General features: G+C 38.0%; 3 protein-coding genes across 4 annotated transcripts; 1 reads left to right on the top strand and 2 right to left on the bottom strand.

The window, feature by feature from the left end:
- Positions 1–5,097: 5,097 nt before the first annotated feature.
- Positions 5,098–11,605, bottom strand: LOC113702074 (KH domain-containing protein At4g18375-like). The gene is made up of 8 exons (XM_027223038.2): positions 11,466–11,605; positions 9,995–10,718; positions 8,155–8,619; positions 7,839–8,084; positions 7,482–7,694; positions 6,977–7,032; positions 6,823–6,895; positions 5,098–5,648 (listed from the first exon to the last, which is right to left on the bottom strand). Exons 2-8 carry the CDS (start codon positions 10,625–10,627, stop codon positions 5,334–5,336), a joined length of 2,001 nt encoding a protein of 666 aa, XP_027078839.1. The 5' UTR covers positions 10,628–10,718; positions 11,466–11,605; the 3' UTR covers positions 5,098–5,333.
- Positions 11,606–13,352: 1,747 nt separating this feature from the next.
- On the bottom strand, positions 13,353–15,108 carry LOC113701124 (LOB domain-containing protein 41-like). Its single transcript, XM_027221633.2, has 2 exons — positions 14,549–15,108; positions 13,353–14,434 (listed from the first exon to the last, which is right to left on the bottom strand). Exons 1-2 carry the CDS (start codon positions 14,736–14,738, stop codon positions 13,749–13,751), a joined length of 876 nt encoding a protein of 291 aa, XP_027077434.1. The 5' UTR covers positions 14,739–15,108; the 3' UTR covers positions 13,353–13,748.
- An 8,034-nt stretch (positions 15,109–23,142) lies between these two features.
- Positions 23,143–24,403, top strand: LOC113701240 (ribulose bisphosphate carboxylase small subunit, chloroplastic 1-like). 2 transcript variants are annotated; one of them, XM_027221792.2, is made up of 3 exons: positions 23,143–23,410; positions 23,531–23,665; positions 23,901–24,403. In XM_027221792.2, exons 1-3 carry the CDS (start codon positions 23,231–23,233, stop codon positions 24,129–24,131), a joined length of 546 nt encoding a protein of 181 aa, XP_027077593.1. In that variant the 5' UTR covers positions 23,143–23,230; the 3' UTR covers positions 24,132–24,403. The 2 variants fall into 2 exon arrangements, with proteins under 2 accessions (XP_027077593.1, XP_027077594.1); XM_027221793.2 differs by having other exon boundaries at positions 23,170–23,410; positions 23,531–23,658; positions 23,901–24,394.
- Positions 24,404–25,707: the final 1,304 nt, after the last annotated feature.

Raw genomic sequence — 25,707 nt, 5'->3', positions numbered from 1 at the left:
GCTGAAAATTTTGTGCTGGACTTATTTAGGTTATGGGTGTCCAGTAGATGTGCAACTACATATGTTTTGTGTTTGTGATACAAATGCTTGGTGCTGCTCTCAAATCTATGTCATAATGCCATGGCTTGCGTTGTAATCTTTGACTCCAGAGGTTTGCAAAAAGGTCGTGAGGTTGAGGAATTAAGAGGCAATGTTGAGTGATGTAGAAATTTGTGTAATAAGACTAAGACGACCTGAGTTTGGATACGTGGGAGCAGAGAGCGACAAAGGGAACAAGTAAAAGATGGTAAAACGTTTCAATGGCAGGGAGAGGGAGCTGTGCACTGTGAATTGAATTGAGGGAAGTTGAACTGTCGATGCGGAAATGCTGGAGATAATAATAGCAATGTGAATCACTCTCCAAATTGGTCAAGTAGGAGCGCGAAAATATTGTGGAGCGCAGATAAATATTATTGTTAAACTCCAATAGAAAAAAAAAAAACCTACAAAGACAGAAGAAACGAAAAGGTCAAAAAAAAAAAAAAAAGAAGAAGACAAATTAGCAACCGTTGTAATTGTTAGGATGAAAACCTTCCAAAACGCCCATCGAAAGGCGTTTGGATATGAGGGGGGTAATTGATGTGTCGGTGGTGGTGGTGTTTCAGTGCGAGCTGACTTTCTTCAAGCAATCTTCCAAGATTTCGTTGGATATGGTTTTGGTACTCAGCATTCAAATACTAATGGTCGACTCCTCTGGCTTCTTTCAATTTGTGCCGTCAACCGTCCCGTTATTCAGTTGCTAAGAAAGTTTTGGCACAAAATTAACCTCGACCTTAAAACTTTTCCCACTACATTTTGATTTTATGGGCAAGGCAATGCATGGTAAAAGTCGGAGGGCTGACTGATGAATAGGCCATGGATGAGGCCACCAACAAAAGAGACGCAAGACAAGTTGAGGATTTACGCCAAGAGAAATTAAACTTTCGAGAATGGGAGGACTATGTGAAAATGGCAGTGCATGAGATTCCACTAATCCGGTAATTCTTGGTGGTTGCTACTGCTATTCTTTTACATTAGTCAATATGGACACGAGAAAATGAGAGCATTATCTTCCTCGCATTTACAACTGAGGAATTGTTTTCAACATCTTAGCATTATTCCCACGCATTTCACATACATCTCATGATCTCAAGTGTTCAACTTAAGCAAGATGGCCAGCAATCCTAATGAAATAGACATATCGATGGACGGATGCCTCTACTGCTGTCGGACCAATTCAAGGGATGCACACATTAGATGGTCGGTCATCTTATCCAAGAGTCCCTACTACCAACATATTCCACATTGTGCTGAATATGCATTCAACGCTTTAAGGATAGATCACTTCCTTACAAAAGATCACGTATTCGAAATCCGCTATCGATGTAAGGGTAGTGTTGGTGAGCGATCTGTAAGGACGCTTGATCTATAGTCTCAAAGGCATGTCCTAACTAGTGATGGTGATCGGAGCACAATTCATCTAAATTTTTATTTACCAAAAAAAAAATAGAAAAGCTTTTACATACTTGCAATTCCCCTGCCATCCCTCCATTGAGCCCAAAAGTCTACCTTAGTTAGCACGTGCGTGACTTGGTAACAACATAATTTCATCGGAATGAATCTTTTATCTATCCCACTTTCTATTTCATTTTTTATTATATTATCGTTTCTTCTTCATAAACATTCACATTAAATTCTTTTTTATTTCTTTAAATTCCAAAATAACTGCTGATGGGTTAAAACATAAAGATTCGACAGCCTAAAATAAAGTAAAACATCACAGAAAAATAGGACTTCGATGAATTTTTTGTTGTACTTCTTGTTTTTCTATAGGATACTGTTTTTCAGCCAATTTTTTTTTTTAATCCAGTTGGTTGCTATTGGAAGTTAAGGAACTAAAAAAGAATTGAAATGTAATGTTTATAAAGGATAAATGGCAGTATAATAAAAAGTGGGACAAGTAATGGGATAAGAAGCTGAATAGAAGATGGATTGCACATTTCCACCCTACCATGGTTTGGAGCTGCAGAAAGCATTTGCTTCTGATCTGAAGAAGAATTCATGAGCGGCAAGATGCAGTTTCTACTCACTGGGCTAGCTAAACATGAAAGCCAAATCAACGCTGTCCGACCAACAAATTCAATCCAGACTAAAAACGCAAGTGGTGACTAAATAGAGCACGTACGCCACCGTTCTTGACGCAAAAATAAAACCAACACCCAGTGAAGTGACAAGTGTGAATTGAGATGATAGAACAGTCGAATGGATCTTCTAGTGGCGTGGGCATGCAGTGAAGATGAGACTAAGTGGGCTTGGATTGGAGATGAGAAGCATCAGAGCAGATACCATTTTGATCTAACACCACAATATGTTCAGAGAGTGGCCAAGTTGGAGAAGCACTAGCTAGCTTCCTCCAGCACACGAGAAAATGACGATCTCAATAGAAACTCCACTGCAATCATGAAATTTCGGACATTTACCCAAGCTTTTTGAACCGGGGATCATTGGATCGATTTGACTCAGAAAAATTTGAATCGTGTCCAAATAAAAGCAGAAAATGCTAGGATTGTTGAATTATTTCACGTAATATTTCGCTTGTATCATAAACACATTTCTCAATCCACCTTTTTATATTCTCAATTATCTTTTTATTTCACATACATCACATCACAAAAAATATTACAGTGATTATTCCAAATAATATTTCAAATAATACTTTAACCAAACACACTTGCTATTACTCCAAATAATAGGTTTCTTCAACCAAAATTCATAGCTTTCAATATAATGTACTGGTAATCGCGTATAATTAAGTTCAACTCATTGTAGACTTGATTTTTTTTTCCCCTTCTGAATGAAAATAGGAAAAAGAAAAGAGAAATAACTGGTCTAAATTCATGAAATGTAAGTATCGGAATTTGACTTATCAAAATTTTCTCGCAATAAATCAAATAAATAGTAGTCCAACTAGCACATTTTATAAATTACAGTGATATGTGCAATGATGTAAATTTGGATCTTAGGCTCGCAAGTGTGTAACCTACTTCGGAGAAAATTCTACTACAACTTATCCTTAAAGGTGCCACTCACCATATGATTCTCATAGGAAAGGTCTGGACTTGAATAGATCTAATTTTCAAAGATTTGATGGTTCAAATTGTGTCATATCACTTAATATGTAGCACAGTTTGAACCATTGAGTTTTTGAAAACATGTTCTACCTAAATCTGAACCCATAGATAAAGGCGGAATAATGTGGACGGAAAGGTTGCATTTTTGCGGAGCACAAATAATATGATGGAGACTTGCATTTACGGTAGCTTAGAACTTTGATTGCCGTACTTTTGTACCATGCAGACGATCAAGCGTTGAGGTCAACTATGGTGGTTTCTAAAAGCATGTCATGTCAAAGAATATATGATTCGATTACAATCTGGCATCCATTTCTCCTACTTAGACAAATCCAAATTGATGCGCATCCACATTCCCACATGAGGAGACTAAACATCCAAACAAACAAGAAGGTGGATAAATTTCAATAGGACAATTTGGCTGAAAAAAGAAATGCCATTGCGGACAGGCATGCAACCGAGTCGAGTCACTGTTCGAGCTTGACTCAAATTGAATAAATTTGGACTCGAACTCAACCTGAACTCGAATTAAAAAATTTGGACCGGATCTCGAGTTCGAGGCTTTGAACTCATCGAACTCTTGAAAGTTGAAATCGAATTCAAATTCGATTTTGTTTTACATTACTTGAGCTTGAAATCGAGTTCGTGCTCATCGAACCCAAACGAACTTAATTCGAGATCAATCGAGCCTAATTGAATTTAAGAAATATAAATTTATATTTTATATAATTTTAATTAAGGAACAAAATAGACATTTCATACTAATAAAAAAAATTCGTGGAAGAGGGATTAAATATCCAAAGTGCACCCACGCCATATTGTAATTAAAATTTTTTGCCTCTTATAGGAACTAGGAAGCCCCGAAGCACAGCTAGACTCGTAACCAAAACCTCACTTTAGAATCTTTTTGCACGATATTAGAAATCAGTGGGCTAAAAGTTGCGCAAGCTTATATTGATGCAATCTCGGTTTCGGGGCTTCTCATGTGATATGGGCTACGACCTACGAGAGGTCCACAAGAACCATATTGAAGTAAACCATCTCCAGCAACCACCGAGATGGAGAAATTGGGCTGTTAAACTTCACACTTCTGTAGCAGACCTCAATGAAAAATGTCCAATAACATATCTAACTAATTTTTCCGCATGATTAACTTAGCCCATTTTAAGTTTCTTCACATAACTCACTTTAAAAAGTACTTGAGATGTTATCAAGTTTAGTTGAGTAATTTGCAAAGATTTGAGGGACTCTCATGCATTAATTATTATTCACTCTGTGCCTGCCATTCTGTTTCTGTGTAGTAGATCCAGTTTAATTAATACACACTTTGACTCGAACCACAAGATGCTTAAATGTCCAAATTTTACGGGAACAAAATTATTTAATAGCAAGATGATGGGGACATGCTTGGCTATATTTACCTTATTCCTAAATTTACTTCCAAATATTAATAATTTTATTTATATTGGATTTAACCACATCTAATCAGCAGCACAATCAAGCACAAGTCGTTAAAGCAAATGAAAACCAGCCCAGACATAAATGACATCAATCCACACATCCACATCCACAACTAGATTTTGTTAATAAACAGCATTAGCTTTCGAACAAAAGTCTACAACAATACAATACAAGCAAAGTAAGTTTTTCCAATGAATAACTACAATTCTGCCAGTATTCTGGTTTCAAATACTGTTACAGAAACCTTTAATTTGCTAGTTCACTGTTGCCAGTATGGCATGTAGCCTCCGTGCTAGCAAAAATAAAAGGGCACAACACCGGAAATGGTCTAGAACGCCACAAATCAATACAGCATTGACGCATGTAAGCCAAAATAAAACTGGCACGTTCCCATAGCTGGTAAACAGACGGATGCCTTTGGCCAGAAGTAAAGAGTTCAGAACCACGACTCCTACCTATGTAAAAGGAAAAAAAAATGCAACTGATGTTCTACAAAATGTCCTAGATTATATGATGAGGCGAAGAAGTTGATGCCCAACATCAGAAGAGACTGTATAATTCATAGTCCCAAAATACAGCAGTATGGCAGATAAGAACAAGAAATTCATGTCACTATGTCAATGCTAATCTAAATCTATAGCCATGTGCACTGGTTAGCCAGCAACAATAGAAAATTATCAAAAGGAAACGAGCCTATGATACAAAAAATGCTTAAATCTCACATTAGTACTGGTAAGAACCTTGTGCACCAATGTTCTGGTACGGGGCCTGCTGCATATTTATGTTTTGATATGGAGCCTGCTGAGCGTTGAGATTTTGGTACGAATTATGTGAAGCATTAGTGCCATGGTAGATACCCTGTTGTGCACTATAACTTTGATAAGGATCCCGTTGAAAATTGTTGCTCTTTCCAGCCGGCGAACCAAAAGCCTGAACCACACTTTGTGCGGCATTTAAGTGATCAGAAGAACGCCAAAAGTCGCCAAGACGGCCAGGACCAGACAGAGAGTCCTGAAGCTTCAACCTCGTGACAGCAATCTGGGATTGAATAAAGCAGTTTAGCAGCCAATCCCACAGTTGAAACTCAAATTTATTGGCAGTAAACCCACTTCAACAGACAAAAACCTCAGGTCAGAATTAACATTACAAGCATAATGAAATGTCTAAAGAAAATATGATAGGTCACAATGATTCGTATTCTATCAGCATGAAACAGTGGATAACCGTTTAGTCCTTTTAAAGGACAAAGTTGTCACCAACAGAAAGGCAACATGAAATGCCCAGTCATGGAAGAAACCATAGTGTGGTAACGCCTATTATTCACATTGGAAAGCCATGATCTTGGTATAAATGACATCCTGCCTGGAAAGAGCAGTAAGCAAGCATGAAAATGGAATCCATCCGTCCTCTTCGGTGGTCAATATTGAACCTCAATCTCAAGATCAAGCCACAGTAGAAAATAGAGAAAATGACAAAAACAGTCACTTGTCTATTAGGCATTCTTTGTTTTGGTCACTAAACCTTTTATTTAGCCAAAATAATCATTTGAGTAATAAAAAAAAGGATATCTTCTGTCACTCAACTAGTAATGACTTGCACCTCTAGCTACTCAACTAATGAAAATTTACAACTTTTGGTCACAAAATGTATGCTTTAATTAGTTGAATGGCCGTTTTAACTGAATAAAAAATTTAGTTACTCACATAATGTAGAGAATTCTAAATAGTTTAGCGACAAAAATAGAGAATTCTAAATAGTTTAGTGACAATATGTGTCATTTGCTCTAGATAGTTTCTCGCAATAGTGCATGTATACTCATATCAGTACATCTACCAAATTATCCTTCTTTTTGTCCACAGAACACATTTCTCAATCAATACAGAGCTTAAAGTAATAATAATGTGATCCAATTGAGCAAAACACATTTGTTTTCACAGCAATAAAAACGTTACATCAGAGCACAATAACCACTCTTCTAAGAACTTGTAAAGCATTACGAAAGGAAAACTACAAGAAAAATAAGGTAACCAGATTCAGGAAAACTCCCTTAGGACCTGAGATGTAAACCCAACATGGTGATGATGTATTTGTAAGCAAAGAGCTTGCAATCTAATTTTAGTTGCACTTCAACCAGAGGCCAAAAAGCTAAAGTTAAACCACACCTACTGAACAGAACTCTATTCCTTCAATATATCTATAGGAGAAATCTCACCTCACCAACACTGCTCCTGCCAGGTCCCATCATTGAACCAACAGTATTGTTATGGATCTTCGCATCACTGTATCTGAAGTATTAAAAGAATAGTGCTTTATATTCAGATTAAATTAATAAAATAGGATCAAAAACAACGAAGAAGCAGAAATACCCCATAGCACTTGGAGGGACTGGATACCGTGGAGATTCATATTCATGAGCACGGCCCTTCAAGCAAAGCGTACAACTCATGAGCAACATGTAAGGCCCAACTCAATAGAATATCATCATGATTTAAGAACAAGGGACTTATTTCATGAGGAAACATCTTACTACAATACAGTTTCCCAAACAAATAAAGGACGTGCCAGAGCCATAAACACAATCAAAACATTTATGAACAACGAATATGACCCAATTTGGTATGCAATACAAGGGCATATTATATTGTTTAAGTGCGATAGGGATGGATAGCATAACAAAGAAATTACTACACATGCCAAATAACAAGGAACTAAGAAAGCAATAAATGAAACAGCATGCTCAACACAAAAGCTAAGCAGTAATCGCCTGAGTATTCAGTATTCCACGGAGAAATGCTAGCCAAACTGTATCAAATAAGTTGGGAAAGAAATTCTAACATATTCTTTGACAGGGCAAAGACATCACAGCCCTACCTTAAAAAATTCATATCTACCCGAGCTGCCAGCTCTTATGCCACCAGATAGGAGCGGGTCTCTACCTGGTAAGTTCCCTGAAGGAACATACCCGGAGACTGATCTGGAAGGAGCAGGTTCACCTTTAGGATTTGCATCTCGAAGGCATCTTGTTCGGAGTCTTGATGCAATCTCGGCTAGGGCATCTTTAGCAACACCAAAATTCCCTGATATCTGAATTATCAGAGGCACATATAAGCTTGAATAATGAAAAATTGTTATCTAAGCTCAAAAAAGTCCAAACCGATCAAATGACCAGATTAAATTAAGTGCACGGAATTGTATATCATCCCAAAAGGGCAAGCTCCAATTCTTTACCTGCACAAGTTCTTCATCATCAGACGCACACTTGGGCTTGTCTTCCTTGGAAAATACACGTATATCTGCAAGAGTTCTCCTTCTCATCTCATTGATAACATGACCTCCTTGCCCAAGAATGCAGCCAACCTTACTCGATGGAACTAGAAGTCGTGTAGTGATAACTCCTTTTTCATTACACTCACTAGTTTTATTTTGAAGATGAAGAATCGCATCAATAGTTTGTGATCTTGGATTCAAAAGAACCTGAAACACATGGACTTCAGCAATCACCCCAGTATGCTACTATTATTAACAGAAGTATATATCTACTAACCTCAAAGGAGGAGACACGAATTACTCTCTCGTCTGATTCTGGGGAAACATTCTCAACTTGAATACTAGCTCCTGTCTCTTGCTGTAATTGTTTCACATTGAAGCCTCCTTTACCAATTACTCCACCAATCTTTGCAGCTGAGCACAAAATTTTTATTGAAAACTCCGACGGAGCTTCTTCACCACCGACAGGAGGAAAAGCATCAAAATCACTTCCAATGCCAGAAGGCAGATTTCCATATCTTTCTGGCCATGGCATAGGCATACCACGGTCATCATGGTTACGCTGTGACCAAGTCAAATTTCCTGGAGGCGGCATATTTGCCAAGGGAGGACCAGAGGGGTGAAAACCTTGAGTACCATAAGCAGGAAAACTTAAAGGAAGTTTGTCCTTGCGAGGATTTTGATGCAACAAAGTTGCCACTTCATACAGAGCTTTCTTTGCCACTGCAGGTTTACCTGATATCTGCAGAAACCTATCATGTCAGAAACCCTTTCTACTTAAAAGGATCCCACAGGCACTCAAATACATTCAAAAAGGTGAAAAGACATTTTTAAGCTTCAATTATTGATCAAAATGGTAGCATCTGATCTGTTTTCACAAACCACGATGTGCTTGTACATAAAAATCAAAGCACATCAAATTCTTCTCAACAGAAAAGAATTATAACATAACAAACAAACTTGAATTGTAAAGTAGTTCATCAAGACGGAAAGCCCAAACACATGTCAGCGCCTCAACTGTAATGCTGAAAGACCCAGTTTCGAAGCTTCACAGGCATTTGTCTGGAGGTTAATAAAAACCCTCTGCTCCTGCCCCAAAAAGGGGGATGTAACAAGATAATATGAGTACTACAATAAGTACAGATCAAAGTTACAGAAGGCCTTACCATCCAGCCACCTATTTATGTTTTAATGAAATGAGCGTAAAAACACCATATACTAGAGTCAGACTGAAGAAAGTGGTTAATAACCACTGCCCTGCCACCACCACAAAAAAGCGATGCAACAAGATAATGATGAGTACTACAATAAGTATACATCAATAGTTACAGAGGAAACACCATGCAACCCTCTTCTGAAGTTTGTAACTAAATAAATGAGAGAACACTATATACTACTTCTGAACTGAAGAAAGGAAAGGTGTGAAGCTAAAAATGTCCAGAGGGATACAACAATCTTCAAACCCATACCAGTCTAAGAAGCCTAAAGAAAATGCAAATCTAGGACATTGACAAATTCCTAACTATGGCAGAAGAACCCAGTACCCTTCTATCTCAGATAAAGTGAGAAACTTAAAGTCGAAGACCACAGTAAGCTCCGAGCTTGAAGACTCGATATCACCAGCCATTACCATTTACAATAGGTCCCCCATAACAAGTTGTAAGTTTCAACCAGGGACATCTCTCTGTAACACACGAAGCTCACCCTTTCTTGAACATGTTTTGACTAACATCCCTCACTCCCTCTCGCTCGTCAATAGAAGTAAAAGCTGATTGGGTTTGATCAAGCTGTAGTTGGATTGATCTGGAATTTCTTTGTCATTTTTTACGTTGGTTTTCAAGCCAAAAGAGATTTGAAGTAGGAAAGTAATACAATGGTCATCTGGTAATGATCCTGAACCGAGACATTTACAGCACATACATGCAGAGATGCATCAACAAGACATGGCAACAACAGCCAAAGACAAATTTCTGACTAATCCAGTCACACACATGATATCTGAACTTCACGTAAAGAAAAAGCTCATATTCATGCAAATTTGGTGAATAACAAAATTGTAAGCAAGAAATTACAAGTAAACAAATGAGAGGGAATCCTCCCAAACAAAGCTGACTTACCTGCACCAATTCATCAGTATTCATGGCGCAGGAAGGAAGATGGTCTGCTGGAAGCACACGTATGCTGGCACCAGTCTCACCACGCAATCTCTGTATGACATCCCCTTTTTTACCTAAAAGGCATCCAACCACATTATTTGGAACAAGAAGCCGTGCAGTGACCACGATTTCATTTTTGTCATCATTATCTGCCCCGCCCAGGTCTTCCTCGACGATTCTGTCATGAACTTTCAAGAGAGCAGCTTGGGCTGCACAATGGGGCTCCATCAGATGCTCTTTTGAATCAGTATCCTGATCATCAACATCCTTGTCAGCATTCTGTCTTCTTGCTAGTTTTGCGGAAGGACTGACAATAAGTATGACTCTTTCATCTGATCCAGGAACAGCATCAGCAACTGTGATCTTCGCTTGGGTCTCCTCTCTCAGGGCTTTGATAATACCACCACCTTTTCCAATAACACTACCTATCTTCCTAGACTGACAAAGTATCCGGTAAACAGTGTCCGAAGAAAGTGAATCTTCAGAGGACTCTTCATGGCCAGAATTATGCCATTTTCCTTTTTTAGGACCTGCTTTTTTCTTGAAGTGTGCGCTCGGCCGTTGCTTCAGAAAATTGTTCCTGTTTCCATCCATGATTCAACTAATATACAACTGCTACAGCAAAAGTTACTTATTTTTCTTCTGGGGTATGAGTTTACAGCAAAACTTATTCGAGTGGCACAACCTGTTAATAAGGAAGCCATCGACATCAGCAAGAAGGGGATAAAATTAGCTCTTCGCATAGATTAATACAAAAAAAAAAAAAAAAAGCTAATGATCAGCATCAGGCGCCCATATCACGAAATCATCCAGCTGTAAACTGACCATACTTTCATAGCTTATCAGTCGATTTAGAGTAATAGAAGCCCGATTTCTTAACAGAATCAAAGCTGCACTCGCGTCTATAAGTCTAACCGATTAAGTGACAAAAACCAAAAACCGAAATGTATACCGTCAAATGGACATTTCAAACCTCCAGGGCTTCTCGCACACCGTTGCGAAAGAATTTATGGACAGCAAACATAAACGAATTCCAAGTAATATTAATTTGGCGATAGCCTCGCCCTATGATCCCAAAAAGGGCAGAATTTTAGATTCCAACGGCTGTGAAGTCAATTAAATACTAGAGTTATTATATTTTCTATTTTTTTTCATGCAAAAAGCTCGAATTAAAATGAACAAGAGCAGATAAATACAAATAGTCTGTTCAAATTGCAAAACGGGAAGAATACCAATGCTCGATTGAGCTGAGCTTTTAGATAATTACCCACTTTCTAAGCTAACAACGAAAAGAAGGGGGGGGGAAATCCATAAACCAGCATCGAACAACTCATTTGCGAGGAGCTAGGTTTAATTTTCTTAACCGGTGAAAATTATTTAAAACAAAAAGAAGAATAAAATAACAAATAAAAACACCAACTAGGATACGTACCCAGGAGTCGACGAAGGAGTCGGACTAAATTTCCTACTCTAAAATGCGGTGTTTTTTGAGTGAGGGTTTTGAGGTGTATTTTTGGTGGTAAAGGCGAGGGGATTGGTGCTTGCTGAGCTCCTGCTCCATGGGGTTTGGTTTTGGAAAGGAGAACCAGAAGAAACCACTGAGGTGTTGTGTAGTCTGAAAACGGGGAAAAAGGCCGGACAGGGAGAAAGGGAAAGAGACAGTAGGGCTTTGGTTGGCCTGCAATTTGCTTTACTTACGTCGATGCGCAGTGGGCGTGGGTCCAATAACTTGCTATTAATGGGCCAATAGAAATGGAAATTGGTATTAATGGCAAATGGATCTTTGGGGTTCCCGGAAAATCGGGTAAACGATAGTCCGGATCCGGATATATATATATATATATATATATATATATGTGGGGCAGGCTACTTAGGCAAACATATATGAGGATGCTATTTAGAAAAATAAAAATAAAAATTACAGCGGGGGAAAAGGATGGGATTTAAAACACGGCAAGAAACTAGGAGGATTTGGACATCGAGATTTCAATCCTAATCACTAAATTATACTCCATAATGTTATATCCATGAAGTAAAATGGCAAAATTTACCCCATAATGTCCCCAGCTAAGAACAATTCAAATTGAGAGATAAAAAAAGTTTCCAAAAAATTGAAATACTACGACATATAAATGGTTTAAGCGGGGCCAAACTATAAATTAATCACTCACTTTAAACCATTCTTGTAGGTTTGTTTGGATTGGGCTTTATTTCTCCAAATTTATTTGCTTACATCATCATTATAATTTCCAATACACCTTTTTACCTTCTCAATTATCTTTTTATCTCACATACATCACATCACAAAAAGTGCTACAGTAAAAATATCTCTAATAATTCACAATCCAAACAGATCAACGTTGGGAGAGTTGATGTATATGAAGAAGCAGTGCTGCTTGCTTTTAAGAAGAAACTTACACCTATTTACCCCTTGCACTGTCAGGGGATGCTTCTACTTCAAAGACTTCTTTTTTGTCCATGGATGAGCAATCGACATAATTTTCGCTCGATGAAAATAGTCATATATATATATATATTTTTTTTTTTTAAAAAAAAAAAGGTTTCTCATTTTTCACAGGAAAGTTCTGACACCTAATGAAGAGTTCTTTCTGCACTAGATTTATGATCCGTACTTTTTTTTTTTGGTTCAGTGACTTATCCAATTGATTGTACACTTAGTTGATTTGCTTGTACACGTGGACTTCTAGGAAAGCCTAAAGGGAAGTAAAGTGTAGAAAATACAGTAAATAAAAATAAGAAGGTTAATTTTCTTTACACAAATTTGCAAGTTGCAACATTAAAAGATTTGGAAAGAAATAATAAGTTATTTTCCGTAGTTATCTCAATTCCCCCCCCCCTCCTCCCTCTCAAAAAAACCGAAAAAAACTCTTGAAAAATTGTATAAATAGGCTATTCTGAGTAGTTATCTCAATTTCTTTTCAAAAAAAACTCTTGAAAAGTTACAACCCAAACGAACCTTGGATAGAACTTTGCCCCATGTACAATGTATTGCATAAAGAAGGACGCAAGGCCAGGAAATCCATAAGCTTCTGTAAGAAGAGTAAACAATCCAAAAAACAAAAAAAAAATAAACTTCCATGCAAATCATCTCTGCATTTTCACGGTAATCAGATGACCTGTCGATGGTTTAGTTACCAAGTATAAACTGCCCTTTTTTCCACGGGCACTTGATGCATCAATAGGTTGAAAACTTTTTCAAGTAAATAAACATTAGATAATAAATAAAGGATTCTTTCATCGATGGGTAGATAGTAAAGGATTTTGTTCAGACATGAATTAGTAATAAATAAACTAATAATGATGGAAAATAAATATTCTACTACGTAATCAAGACAAGACTACGGGCTTTGAAGAAGATTTTCTTGCAAAGCAAGCCGTCTGTCTATTTTTTTTTTTCCTTCTACCCATTTTATACCCTTGTGTATACGTACATATTCACTCATCCCTGTACAACTCCCCCCCCCCACCCCCTCTCTCTCTCTCTCTCTCTCTTTACGTCAAGGAAAGTGAAAAAATAAAAAAAAAAGGTAAACAAAAAGCCCAAAAAGACTCCAACCTGCTGCAAAGCAAAAGTTGTACAACTTACAAAAATATTACTCCTCAAAACAAATAAGACAAAAGAAGAAGAAGTTTGATATGAACGAGCCACCAAAACTATCAACCGCCCGGCTTTCTGATCAAGTCTTCAAGCCGATCAGTCCAACCCCAGCTCCATCCTGCAAACTCCGTCGACCGAAAAAGCAGCGTGCTCATGAATCCGCTTGCTTACTTCCTTCGCCTTGACGCCATGAGTTCTTGAATGCGTCGACTCCAATCCTAAAGTTAGCTCCAGCTCAATTTCGCCATCCCCGGCTCGCTCGTCCTTTTCTGAACTCAACTCCGGTTCCGCTCTCTCCAAAGCCCCGGCCTCGGCCTCACCCGTCTCCTCAGAAGCCAAGCTCTCTGTGTCCTGGCTCTCTCCCTCCACATTCCTTGCAGCCTCAGACTGGTGGCTCAACGACGACTCATGGCTGGTGGACCGGTTCCCCTCCTCATGAGCCGATTCATCATCGCCCGAACCCACCCAACCCTTAGCTACCACCTTCGGCTTGTTGACCGCGGACCTCTTGAACCGGCACCCGGTCCTGACCCGGTGCAGACCACCCGACCCCTCTGATTTTTCATTCTTGTTCACGTGCCTAATGTCGCAAGCCTTCAAAGGAGGCCCATTGTTGGTCTCAGCCGCTTCAGATTCAATCTGGCTCACCGGAGCTCCTTCCAGAACAGCCTCCACAGCGTTCTGACAAAGCTGCCAGTTTCCTGACCACAGCAATCCGACCGATCCATATATCGGGTTCACGATCCTTCCACAAGCCTCGTACAACAATGATCTGAATATCGCTGTACAGAATTAAGAGCTTAAATTAGCCAAAAAGGTTTACAAAATAAAATGCCACGTAGATATATATATATTTATATATATATATAAACATATATGCATGCAGGTGAACTAACCAGGTCGGAGGTGTTCAGGGCCGGCGTTGATGAGGTTCATGAGGCCGGCGCGGCCGTAGAACTTGGCGAGGAAAACAGTGGCATTGGCTTGGGACTCGGGGCTTTTGATCCACTGAAGACATGGTTTGATGCTACAGTTCTCGCTGCAGCCTTTCCGGAGGACTCTGCATCCGTTGCAACTCATCCGCATTTTTGCTGATGATGATCACTCCACGTTTAACAGCCTAACTGATAAATAATAGATTGAACCACCCCCCAAAAAAAAATTTTTTGAAAAAGACAAGAAATAGATACCAGATGAGTAGTAGTAGAAGTTTTTAGGGGAGAAGAAGAGATGATGTTTAATGAGGTAAGTAATAGTTTGAGGACTTGGGCGAGATATATAGGAGGACTAGTTGTAACGTGTTGAAGAGGTATCGTGCCTGTATGCTGGGGAGGGAAGCCGCTGGGATTAATTGGGGCGGTACCGGTCAGCTAGTTCATTACTAGAGGCCGCAGTTGTTTGATGGAGAAAAATAAAATAGAGGTAGTCTAAACCCCAGGTTTTCCATATTCGTGGAATTGGGGGCTGCACCTTCGCTCAAATTTCCTTTAAAAAAAGAAACCTTGAACTAACTATTCACAATAACACTTGCACTGGTGCCGCGTGTGCTCACTTCCCAATCATCAGATTCCAATAGAGTCCCCCCATTGGTATGTTTTTGCCAAGTTGCCTCCCTCAGCAAGGCCAAGGGCTATGGAATCAAGGGTTAATTGCAAACATGCCCCCTTTGGACTGAATGTAATTTGCAAATGTTTCAGTAAGGTCTATCAAATTATGATACATTGATCAAATCAGTTTATAACTTACTGCATTATTTCTAAAAATTTTGGTAGCACAAGACTTTAGCATGCTTTGATTTGAAACAAATCCAATATATAAATACAAGAGTTTTTCACTTAAAAATATATAACAAATCTTATTATTTTTAAATCAAAACACTCAACAAATATTTGATAACTTAATTCAATACTTAAATTTAATATATTCAAATTTTAAAATGTTCAGAAGTGCTTGAAGATAAAAAAAAATAGAACATCTTAATTAATTTAACAGTTATGAATTTCTTAGATAAAATTTAATCAAAACAATAAATGATTAGTTACTCACTTATCACTTAATGCAAAATACGCTTAAATGTTAGTATTTCAATAATTGACAGTTAAGTAATTTAATAGTTTTAGATCTCGTATTTTAAACTTTTGATTTCATATTTTCATTTTATCAAACGCATTCTTAGTCTTCTCTTCAAACAAAAGGAATGCCCCAACTCCAATTTTGAATAAGCTAACGTAAAGAAAACATTATCTTGGCATAGCACGCCTGTTCACATGTAATAAGAAGATCATCAGATAATAAAAAGATCAACCTCCATAGGAATTTATATACTCTTTTGTGGATAATAATTAATTGATAAAAGGAAGATTAACCTCGGTCCAAAAAGGAAGAAAGTCACGAGACATGTGATTTTGTTGGATCAGAATTCTCAAAGGAAATTAAGCTTGATAATGTGTGAGAAATTGTAGTAGTATAAAAAATATTATAATTAGAGACAGAAGTAGGGATGGTTCCCAATTTTTAACAAATTAAGTTTTTCTTCATTAAAATTTAAAATTTTCAATCTTTTTTATAAATTTAATTTTTTGCTCCTACAGAAAATGAAAAATATTCTATATTATATACTTATCGATTTAATTGAAGTTCTCTTAAAGGAAATTTTCTGATTCCACCTTTTCTTTTAATATAAGTAGAAGGGTTTGAAAACGAGATATTTCACTTACACTCTCTCATTTCTAATTCCAATTACAATTGCAATTAGTTGTAAAGGGCATATCAAAATATATTATACTTGAGGGACATATTGGCATTGACCCGAAAAGTGTAGTTCCAAAGTTGCAAATCCAATCTCACTTGCTTTTTTTCTAAATTTTTTTATTAGTACAAGTGGATTCGAACTCCCTTGCTCGTACTTTCTCGATCCAACCAATCCAAATTCATCCCTGCCCCAATTCCACTTGCTTGAAAAAGCATTATTGAAGTGGGGGGAGTTTCTTGATCACGGTAAACGAGGCGTCACCTGAAGCCTATAAATGGGAATTTTGAGAAAGTTAATGCTAGTGGGGGAAGGGAAAGATACACAGGTGGAGGAGTTTGAGGGAGCATTGGGGGAAGTGCCATGCAAGTGGCAGTGGGAACAAAAACCACGAGCGCGTGGTTAGCACGTGGAGTTGTCAGAGAGCGGTCGAATCGCCACATATCGTGGAGGACGAGGACCCACTAACAGCACACGGGGGTGGCCCCACCGTGCTCGCTCCTGGTTTTCGGGAGGTCGTGTTCAACGAAAAGTAAGAAACCAGCTCTTCTGGGGCGGAGTGAAAACAGACGACTGGTTTCTGGTTTTGCTGCTCCGGTCTGTGGGCGCTCAACTTGGGCAGTGGGCTATTGGTTTCACCGGTACCCGGTCAGTCTCTCATGCTTATCCCATAAGCTTGGACTGTTACGCCTTTATTAATGCAGAAAACTTTATAAGCTGCCCTCGAATACAGAAACCTTAGATCCATTGTGTGATGAATATCTTTTAAAGAAAAAGGGCTCTTAAAAGGAATCACCAAAAATTGTTAAAATAATCCAAAACTACTCTACTCCTCCTTTAAGTATTACTACTGGTACTCAACATTTTACCAGAATTACTTTTCAAAGTACATCTCACTCAAAGTCGGCTGAAAGGTCCCAAGTTAGATAATTATCTTTAATTAACAATAGTAGTATCATGCTAATACGAAAATTTAGCAATTCATCAAAAAAAAAAAAAAGTTTGTTTGTTTCAGTCACAGCACCCCCGGTGGTACTAGAGCACACAGGATCCTCAGTGCCACTTTTCTAATGACAATTCAGTGTCACTTCTATATTTATGCCAAGTATCCTATTTATTTAATTTGTCATATGTTGTTTATTTAAATTTCTTCTACCATCACGTGATTAGTGGGATTGACACTGAATTTGACATACTCGAGTAGTGACACAGAAAATTTCAACCGGTACTAGAGTTGGTTAAGGCCAGCTGTGCCTGTGGGCGGCCGCTGAGTTTTCGGAAGAAAAAAAATAGCCTCAGGAACATCAGAATCACATGCAGCTATTTAATGGTTTTCTAGTAGTCTTGGCGTTGTTAATGGATGGATACAAATGGATAGAAACATTTGACTTTGGGGAGTTACAATTTTGCCAGTAATGAAAATGGGTTTGACTGTCCTAATGAGTTTTGGCGGTAACTTTAACGCTCTTCTATTTCCTTCCTTCACTCACGGCTTAAAGAAACCAAAAGTCGGTCAATAAATAAGAATTTTTTACACTGCCGCTACAATAAAACTTGTTGTGCATGCTGCTCCAAGTTGATCTCAACCACCTTGATTATATTAGCTTAAGATTAAACAATTCAAGCTAGATTAGTAATGGATGTACCAACTAGATTCGCGGTGTCCCCCATGGCTTCTTTATTCTTGAATTGTGCGTACACTGATTGGTTGTGATGAACCCACTTCAAAACTTGAAAAATTCACAGTTTCTGCCCCACAAAAAATGATTTGATAAAATGCAATTTTGATTCCATTTTATGTCATTGCCGCCCCTCTAGCGGACTTACATTGGCGTGCCGTGCCCTCTTGCCCTACTTCAAACTCCTAAGGACACATGTCAACAAGCTTTCTTAACAAAAAAGTATTAAGAAGTGATATCCGCACTCTCAAATTAACTTTTCACACTTTTTTTTTGAAAGTATATTATCGAGTAATTGGACTGGAATGCAAAATGCTAATATTCAAATGTGAATATCATTTTCCAAATGAATCAACTATTAACTGGGTTTTTTTTTATAATGTGTTCAGCAACAGTGATTTGGAGAAGAAAATTGATAAACAGTCGGAATGAATCATTCCAAGACTGATGATCGATTCAATACCAAGACTTTAAGTATTGGTTACGGGTGAAAAGTCAAGAATTCAAATCTTGCCTTCTACGGGTCAGTATTTGTGGCTTACTACTTCTATGACTTCATTCCATAGGTTAGGTTCCTCCTTTTCTTAGAATAAAAAAAAAATAAATTATATAAATATTATTATCACCGATGAAAAAAAAATGGATGCTGATCGATTGACGTGTGCAAGCATACGTGTATATACATAAATATACACACAGTAAAAGGAACAAATTGAAGTCAACATGGCATCGGTCAGCATTGTATCCTCTTCGAGCCGGCACGCCATCCACGTGGCTTCTTTATATTTTCTTGCTTTTGTGCTTGGCCACAAGAGCATCTCCAATAGTCAGTCGATGCATGAACATTTTCAGTGGAAAGGAAACCTTCCGATTTTATAAACATGTAAAACGATCTGACCGAAATGAGAGGAAACTCTCTATCTTATCAGTACGGTAGTTGGCTTGTGGTTTCAACAGCCGTCCCCACTGATTGCAATCATCAATCCGGTGTTGTAGGATTAGTTGGTAAGATATAGAAATTTTTTGGAAGTACGTCTAATGTCAATTTTGATCAATTTTAGCGTTCAATTTTTCCAAAACAATTGGAGGCTGCAATTAAAAAAGGAATTCAGCGCACCATTGTTCAATGAATCAAAGCCACAGTCCATTGCATTAAAACCACTGGCAGCAATTGTGTTTGAGTTGGATGGATCAAGATCAACACTCGACTGGATTCCAGCTCTGCGCTTTTACTTTTCCTCTCAGCATTACGTTGATCAACGCTTAAGGTCCGTTTGATTGCTTTGGAATATTTACATCGAAAGACTATTTGTACCGACGAAAGCTTTAGATGACAACTTGGCTTCTTCTTTTTGAGCTAGTTTGTTCAAAACCTAGTACTGCATTGCATGGTACCCCTTCCCCCACCCCCCCCCCCCCCCAAAAAAAAAGAAAAAAAGGTCGGTCCATAAGCTGATAGCTGGTTGGTTGAAGCGTAAAGAAGACTCAAGGATCCACACTCTCTGGAACGGGTTGAGCTAGTTATCTGGCCTAGGGGTGTTTCGCGAATCGAGCCGCTCGCGAGCCGGCTCGAATACGAGCTCGAGCTCAAAAACATTAAGCTCGTTGGCTCGTGAGGCGAGCGGCTCGCGAGCTCAATTATATATTTTTTTATTTTTTATTTTAATAGTAAAATTACATATATATCTCTAATATTTTATTATTTGTTAAAAAAATTATTGTTTTATTCATTTTTTTAAAAAAATTATTTTTTATGTTTTAAAAATAAAATAATAATAATTATTTTTTTTTATTTTTTAAGCTCGAACTCGACTCGAATTTGACTCGAGCTCGAGCTCGAGCTCGAGTTCGAGCTTCACAAAATTAACTCGAGCTCGGCTCGATTAGCCAAAGCTCGACTCGAGTTCGGTTCGTTTGCACCCCTAATCTGGCCCCCAGACCGTCTTCTATACGCTAAAAATACTTGTAGCTGTAATCATGCATGCCATTGAAGCAGATTATTATTGAGTAACCATTAATTATTCAAGTAAAAGGACAATACATTTGGATGTTACGTATAGCATAACTTTAACCGCCATTTTTTTTGCCTAGTGTAGTTTGTTGTTGCAGAATTATCATCTTGCTCACTCGAATAAAACATATTAGATTCGTTTGTCATTTTCATCATCCCCCCCCCCCCCCCCCCCCCCCAACAACAAAAAAAAAAAAAAAAAAAAACCTTAGTTTCTACTTGCCAGAGAAAGCAACCATTTCTTTCAAGTAATTTCTTGGCTTAGGGTAGACCAATAAAAAAATAATGAAAGACTAACCCAAAACCCAAAAGAAAATTGAAAGATTACCCTAATTTAATTAGGTGTGAGTAAATAAATTTCCTACTTTTGGAAGCATATGTAAAATTGAGAGCAAGTACATATTCTTTTGGTGCTGTAATGCTAATGAATCAAATAAAATGTTCTAATGATTCTTATTTTATCAGAGTTTCCGATCTTTTGACACTTTTGTTGTCAAACATATAGGCCCTAATGACATTGGCATGCAAGGAATCTCAAAGGGCCACGGAATAAGAAGGGAAATTTGTAAATGAGAAGGCCAGAATGAAGCTTTCTCCTTTTTTTTTTTTTCTTTCCTAATTAACGTAAATAATCTACTCTACTTTTGGATTGAAATTTTTTTTTTTTTTAAAAGCACTCTATTCCCTTTTTAATGTAGTGCAGTAGGCGGAATTTGAACCCTTAACTTGATTCATTGGAGGGTTTTCCCAATCATAAAACCAAAGTCCAATGGTTGGTAAGCTCAGGCTGGAACTTGCACCTAATCTTAATATTCAGTTGAAGACTGTTGATTGTTCCGATTTTGTCGACTTATTCAACTCTAACAACACTGGAAGTTCCTTTGATGTCAATCTATCTCTTTGCAGGTTCGGTTCCAAGCAGCTTCCGTCGAAACATGTGTTTCGGGGAGCAAATGCGTGTGCTGATTCGCTAGCCAAACCCCAATGTCTTTCCTGTGTAGGTCCCTTCTCCACTTTCGCTAATTGTCCTCCTTCATTTGCGTATCCAGTTTGTCAGCAGGACTATACTGTACTATAGGTATAGGGGCGTATGTATATGTTCCCCTCCCCAGAACTGTTGTATTATAATACTATAGTGACTTCAGTACTTAAATTCTAGAGTGGATTTGTCTATAACAACTTCTCTTTTGGTATTTTGGTTTTTATTCGTAAAGATGAGAATCAAATCAGGTGACGAATGGATTGCTATCCGTGGGTGAAGAAGTAGCACAAACAAACAATTCTCTTTGAATGTCGCTGCTCAAACTGGATTTAAATGTCCATTTTGTCTAATATATGGATGGCATCAGATTTTAACCATTGGACGGACATGTTTACTAACTCCTATGCCTACTCTTTTTCTTTAAAAAAAAAATTAATAGGATTTAAGAAACAGAAAGAGGTCGAGGAATTAGAGAAATCTAAGATCTCTGATTCCTCAGATTTCAACCTCAGTTACTAGATTTGAGTCCCGACTAAATCGGAGCCGTGCTTGACTAATATTAAGGTTGAAAACCAATTTTGATTTGAGTTGAGTAATCCAGATTGAGCCTAGGAAATGTGAGCTATGAATTGGACTCTGCATCGCTTGGCCCCAGATTTCCAAATTGGGTATTACAATTATTGGTCTTTTTCTTGTAAAGAAATCTTGTCATCAAATGAGGTGAGGGACATTTTTCTTAGGTCCTCGGCCCAAATAGACCAGGCAGCTTTTAATGGGCTCTACTTCAGGTCAAATTCTTTTGGTTGCAGTTGCGTTGACTATGACTTCGAAAAGATAGCAACGACTACGACTTTTAATTTTTTTAAGAAACTTTTTTGTTTTTTTTTTGACCAAAATCAATGATTAACCTATAAATGTTAATCATACTGGAAAATTTTCCATGGATTCTATATTGATATCGTCCAGATCAGTCTATGGAGCACCGGGCATGCATATTTTTGATCAGTCTATCGAGCACCCAAAATTCACAGGGAAATGACACACGGGGCCATTGAACTTTTTTATTGTTTTGGTCAGACAACTACTTGGGGAGTTGAAGGCTTGGAGCTATAAAAGAAGTCATTTAGCATCAAGCTATAAAATGTTTTGCCAATCATGCATCAATCCATATGGAAATTAATATGGACTAGATTTTCTTTGCAACAGTTGAAACGCACCCTTCCCTCTCTTTCTCTTTAAAAAAAATTAAGTTTTATATGTCTTCTTCACTGCTTTAATGTTGCAATTGGCTTTAAGGTAAGGTTGTGGGGAAGATATGTAGATAGTTGTTGGGGGAACAAATTTTTTTTTTTTTTTGAGACGATAACAATTGTATAATTTATTTTATTCTAAATTATATAGAATATGGTGTCTCCACTGTAGATGAAATTTAAACCCCCGCATACACAGGTCCTCCTTGATAATCAATGAGCCAAGCTCCGTGGTTTGTTGGAGGAATAATTATGAAAATAAGGGCCATCACACCAGAGTCTATGTCCGTCCAGAGTGTGATCAAATCAAATGTACTGAAGAACAATTTAGTAAACAAAATATCTTAAGAAAACGATAAGTTTACTCCATACATTTGAGTCTGAGCAAGGGAATGGCGATCGCAGAAAGAAAAGACCGCGACATTTCTGCACTGTAGCTGCTACAGTATGATTCTGGGCTCGAAAACGAAATCAAAGAATTTTTTTTTTTTTTTTTTTTTTTGTTTTGGGTTTGAAAAAAAGATATATCAACTGAACCCAAAATTAACCAACCGTTACTTATCATCCTTCGATTCACGTCCTTCCATTCATTCGAAAAACAGATGAGATAAGATGATTGAAAATCAATCGCCACGTGGCAGTGCGAGTGTGGTGGTTAATGATAAGGCTAAGGTCCAAAAACCTTGTGCCTTCATGTGGTCATTAAGCAGGGAATGTGGTGAACCACATAATCCAATGGCGGACGATGGTCTAAGATCAGGATGATGGATTTTTGTCCGTTAGATATAGGAACCATGGAAGAGCAAGTAGTTGCATTATATAAAGAAAGGGTTCGGTAGAGCAAAGGCCATATGATTGATTCCCTTGCTATTATTAGAAGAAAAACGAAGGCAACGAGCTAGCGAGAATGGCATCCTCAATGATCTCCTCGGCAGCTGTTGCCACCACCACCAGGGCCAGCCCTGCTCAAGCTAGCATGGTTGCACCCTTCAACGGCCTCAAAGCCGCTTCTTCATTCCCCATTTCCAAGAAGTCCGTCGACATTACTTCCCTTGCCACCAACGGTGGAAGAGTCCAGTGCATGCAGGTACCCCACACCAACCGCAAAATACTAGCACTCTCTCTCTATATATGTACATGTATGCATTCAACTTGGATTTCCACTCGAGTTTGATTCGAACACACACACACACACTTTTAATTTTAGGTGTGGCCACCAAGGGGACTGAAGAAGTACGAGACTTTGTCATATCTTCCAGATCTCACCGACGAGCAATTGCTCAAGGAAATTGATTACCTTATCCGCAGTGGATGGGTTCCTTGCTTGGAATTCGAGTTGGAGGTAAAAAAAAAAAAAAAAGGTTACACAGATAAGATGTTTGCATGTACTAACATATTATTTTTCAGTGGCGGAAAGATTTATACAAACAAACAAATAAAAAGGGTATAGAGACAGGCATTTAATATTTATACTGAAGCTAATACGTTCGTTTGGTTAATGTTAATAGCAGTAGAGTAGAGTAGATAGATTAATATGCTGATGCGGGGTTTGTGATTTGGTGGGTTTGAACGTGTAGAAAGGATTTGTGTACCGTGAATACCACAGGTCACCGGGATACTATGACGGACGCTACTGGACCATGTGGAAGCTGCCTATGTACGGCTGCACGGACGCAACTCAGGTGCTGAACGAGGTTGGGGAATGCCTGAAGGAATACCCAAATTGCTGGGTCAGGATCATCGGATTCGACAACGTCCGTCAGGTGCAGTGCATCAGTTTCATTGCCGCCAAGCCAAAGGGTTTCTAAGCCCCTTCTTCACAAATTTGGCCCCGGCCCCTCAAATTTGAGGCTGCGATTCTTGGCAGTTGACAGTTAGTTGTCAATAAAATTGAGAACTGGGGCTGTACTTTTAGCTGTTTTTCATTTTTATTTGCCTTTTCCGTGGTGGTCTGGTTTTGCTTCTATTCTTCTCCTTTCTTTTTTTCCGCTTTGACATTCGGTTTCGGTATATGTTTCCGGATTTCCAAAGATATGTATGAGACTTTTAATAATGAAAGCCGCTTTATATTCGTCTGCTACGCTATGCATTCTTTTTTTTTCCTTTCGCATTGGCTAGAAAAGAAAATAGAGAGTGCAAGGAAATAATGTCCTGTCCTGTTTAATTATCATCAAATTTTCGTCTATTTATTTATCACTAATCTAGACTTTTATAGTAGTCACTAATCGGTCCTGAGATCGCATACATTCTGAAAAAAATCGGATACATTTTGTTTTTCTGTTTCCTGAGATCGCATATTCTGAAAAAAAAAAATTCCAATCTATGGTATCACGCCTTGATGCCCTTAACTCAACGACGCTATGCAACAAAAAAAAATTACGCCTTTTTTTAAAAATATTTGACGAGTGTAAACTAAGCAGCTCAATTTGACCGTTAAGGAAAATATTAATGCCAGAAGAAATGCACGGATATCTTTCTGTTATTGGTCAGCCATATTCGTCATTTTAAGCCCAGGGAAAATAGAGAAACCCATAAATATGCAAATTTCAGTGAACCCTGTTGCGCTCGATTTTATTCCATCAATTTGTTATTTTGTTGGGTTTAAATTTTATCTTCCAATCGTTAAAGCCGAACAAACCCATAGGCAACTTCTGATAGTTTGGATAAATGAATTTGCAAGTTAGGTCTTTGGACAGTGAGTTAGCACTAGCTATAGCTCTTCCCCCTCCCCAACCCAAAAAACAAAAAAACAAAAAAAAAAAAAATCTTACAAGTGGATGAGTAATTGAATTGTCCTAATTAAACAGACCAGATTTTCCATTGGAATGAGGTGCAGTATTAAAACCATCTTAACATCACCAACAGATTTTCATGGCCTGAATCCGAATACCACCGATTAAGATTGTTTTTCAAATTCTCCTAAAAACTGCTAAAATTAAATTCACATATCTGCTTGATGAGGGTGGCGTTCGCTGGAATGGCATGTTGATGGTTACATCTGTGGCCATGCTTACCCCCAGATAAAACGATAAGGCTATATATTACATGGTCCTTTCACCTTCATTTTCTCAAAATGTATGAAACAAAGAAAAACAATTAATGATTCCTTCATTCAATTTTTTTTTCCGTGGTCCACATGATTTGGTGCGCCACCCCACTCGCTAGATATGCATTGTCTTTTCGCAATTCTAATCATCACTGAGTCATCATCATCAACTGTGAAAATCGTCAATTTCTTCATCCTTTGAAACATATCACAAAAACTGTTCTAATTGAACTTCTTATCACTTCAGGAAAAAATGAGTCTGACAATCTAATTAATACTACGATTATTATATATTCAGCACCTGAAATGTAAGGGAACTGAAAAATTACATTTCTTAG

The sequence above is a fragment of the Coffea arabica genome, chromosome 7e (genome assembly GCF_036785885.1).
Source record: "Coffea arabica cultivar ET-39 chromosome 7e, Coffea Arabica ET-39 HiFi, whole genome shotgun sequence".
Lineage (NCBI taxonomy): Eukaryota > Viridiplantae > Streptophyta > Magnoliopsida > Gentianales > Rubiaceae > Coffea > Coffea arabica.
The sequence above is the reverse complement of the archived record's forward strand: the minus strand, read 5'-3'. Positions and strand labels throughout refer to the sequence as shown.

What these genes read in the sequence shown, in the direction of transcription:
- LOC113702074 (XM_027223038.2), bottom strand. Translation starts at nt 10,627, where the DNA reads ATGGATGGAAACAGGAACAATTTTCTGAAGCAACGGCCGAGCGCACAC. An exon ending in GTCCCTCCAAGTGCTATGGG is followed by an intron (nt 6,896 to 6,976) that starts GTATTTCTGCTT and finishes TTAATACTTCAG; the next exon opens with ATACAGTGATGCGAAGATCC. An exon ending in GCAGGAGCAGTGTTGGTGAG is followed by an intron (nt 5,649 to 6,822) that starts GTGAGATTTCTC and finishes ATTCAATCCCAG; the next exon opens with ATTGCTGTCACGAGGTTGAA.
- LOC113701124 (XM_027221633.2), bottom strand. Translation starts at nt 14,738, where the DNA reads ATGCGGATGAGTTGCAACGGATGCAGAGTCCTCCGGAAAGGCTGCAGC. An exon ending in CCCTGAACACCTCCGACCTG is followed by an intron (nt 14,435 to 14,548) that starts GTTAGTTCACCT and finishes AATTCTGTACAG; the next exon opens with CGATATTCAGATCATTGTTG.
- LOC113701240 (XM_027221792.2), top strand. Translation starts at nt 23,231, where the DNA reads ATGGCATCCTCAATGATCTCCTCGGCAGCTGTTGCCACCACCACCAGG. An exon ending in GAAGAGTCCAGTGCATGCAG is followed by an intron (nt 23,411 to 23,530) that starts GTACCCCACACC and finishes TTTTAATTTTAG; the next exon opens with GTGTGGCCACCAAGGGGACT. An exon ending in GCTTGGAATTCGAGTTGGAG is followed by an intron (nt 23,666 to 23,900) that starts GTAAAAAAAAAA and finishes TTGAACGTGTAG; the next exon opens with AAAGGATTTGTGTACCGTGA.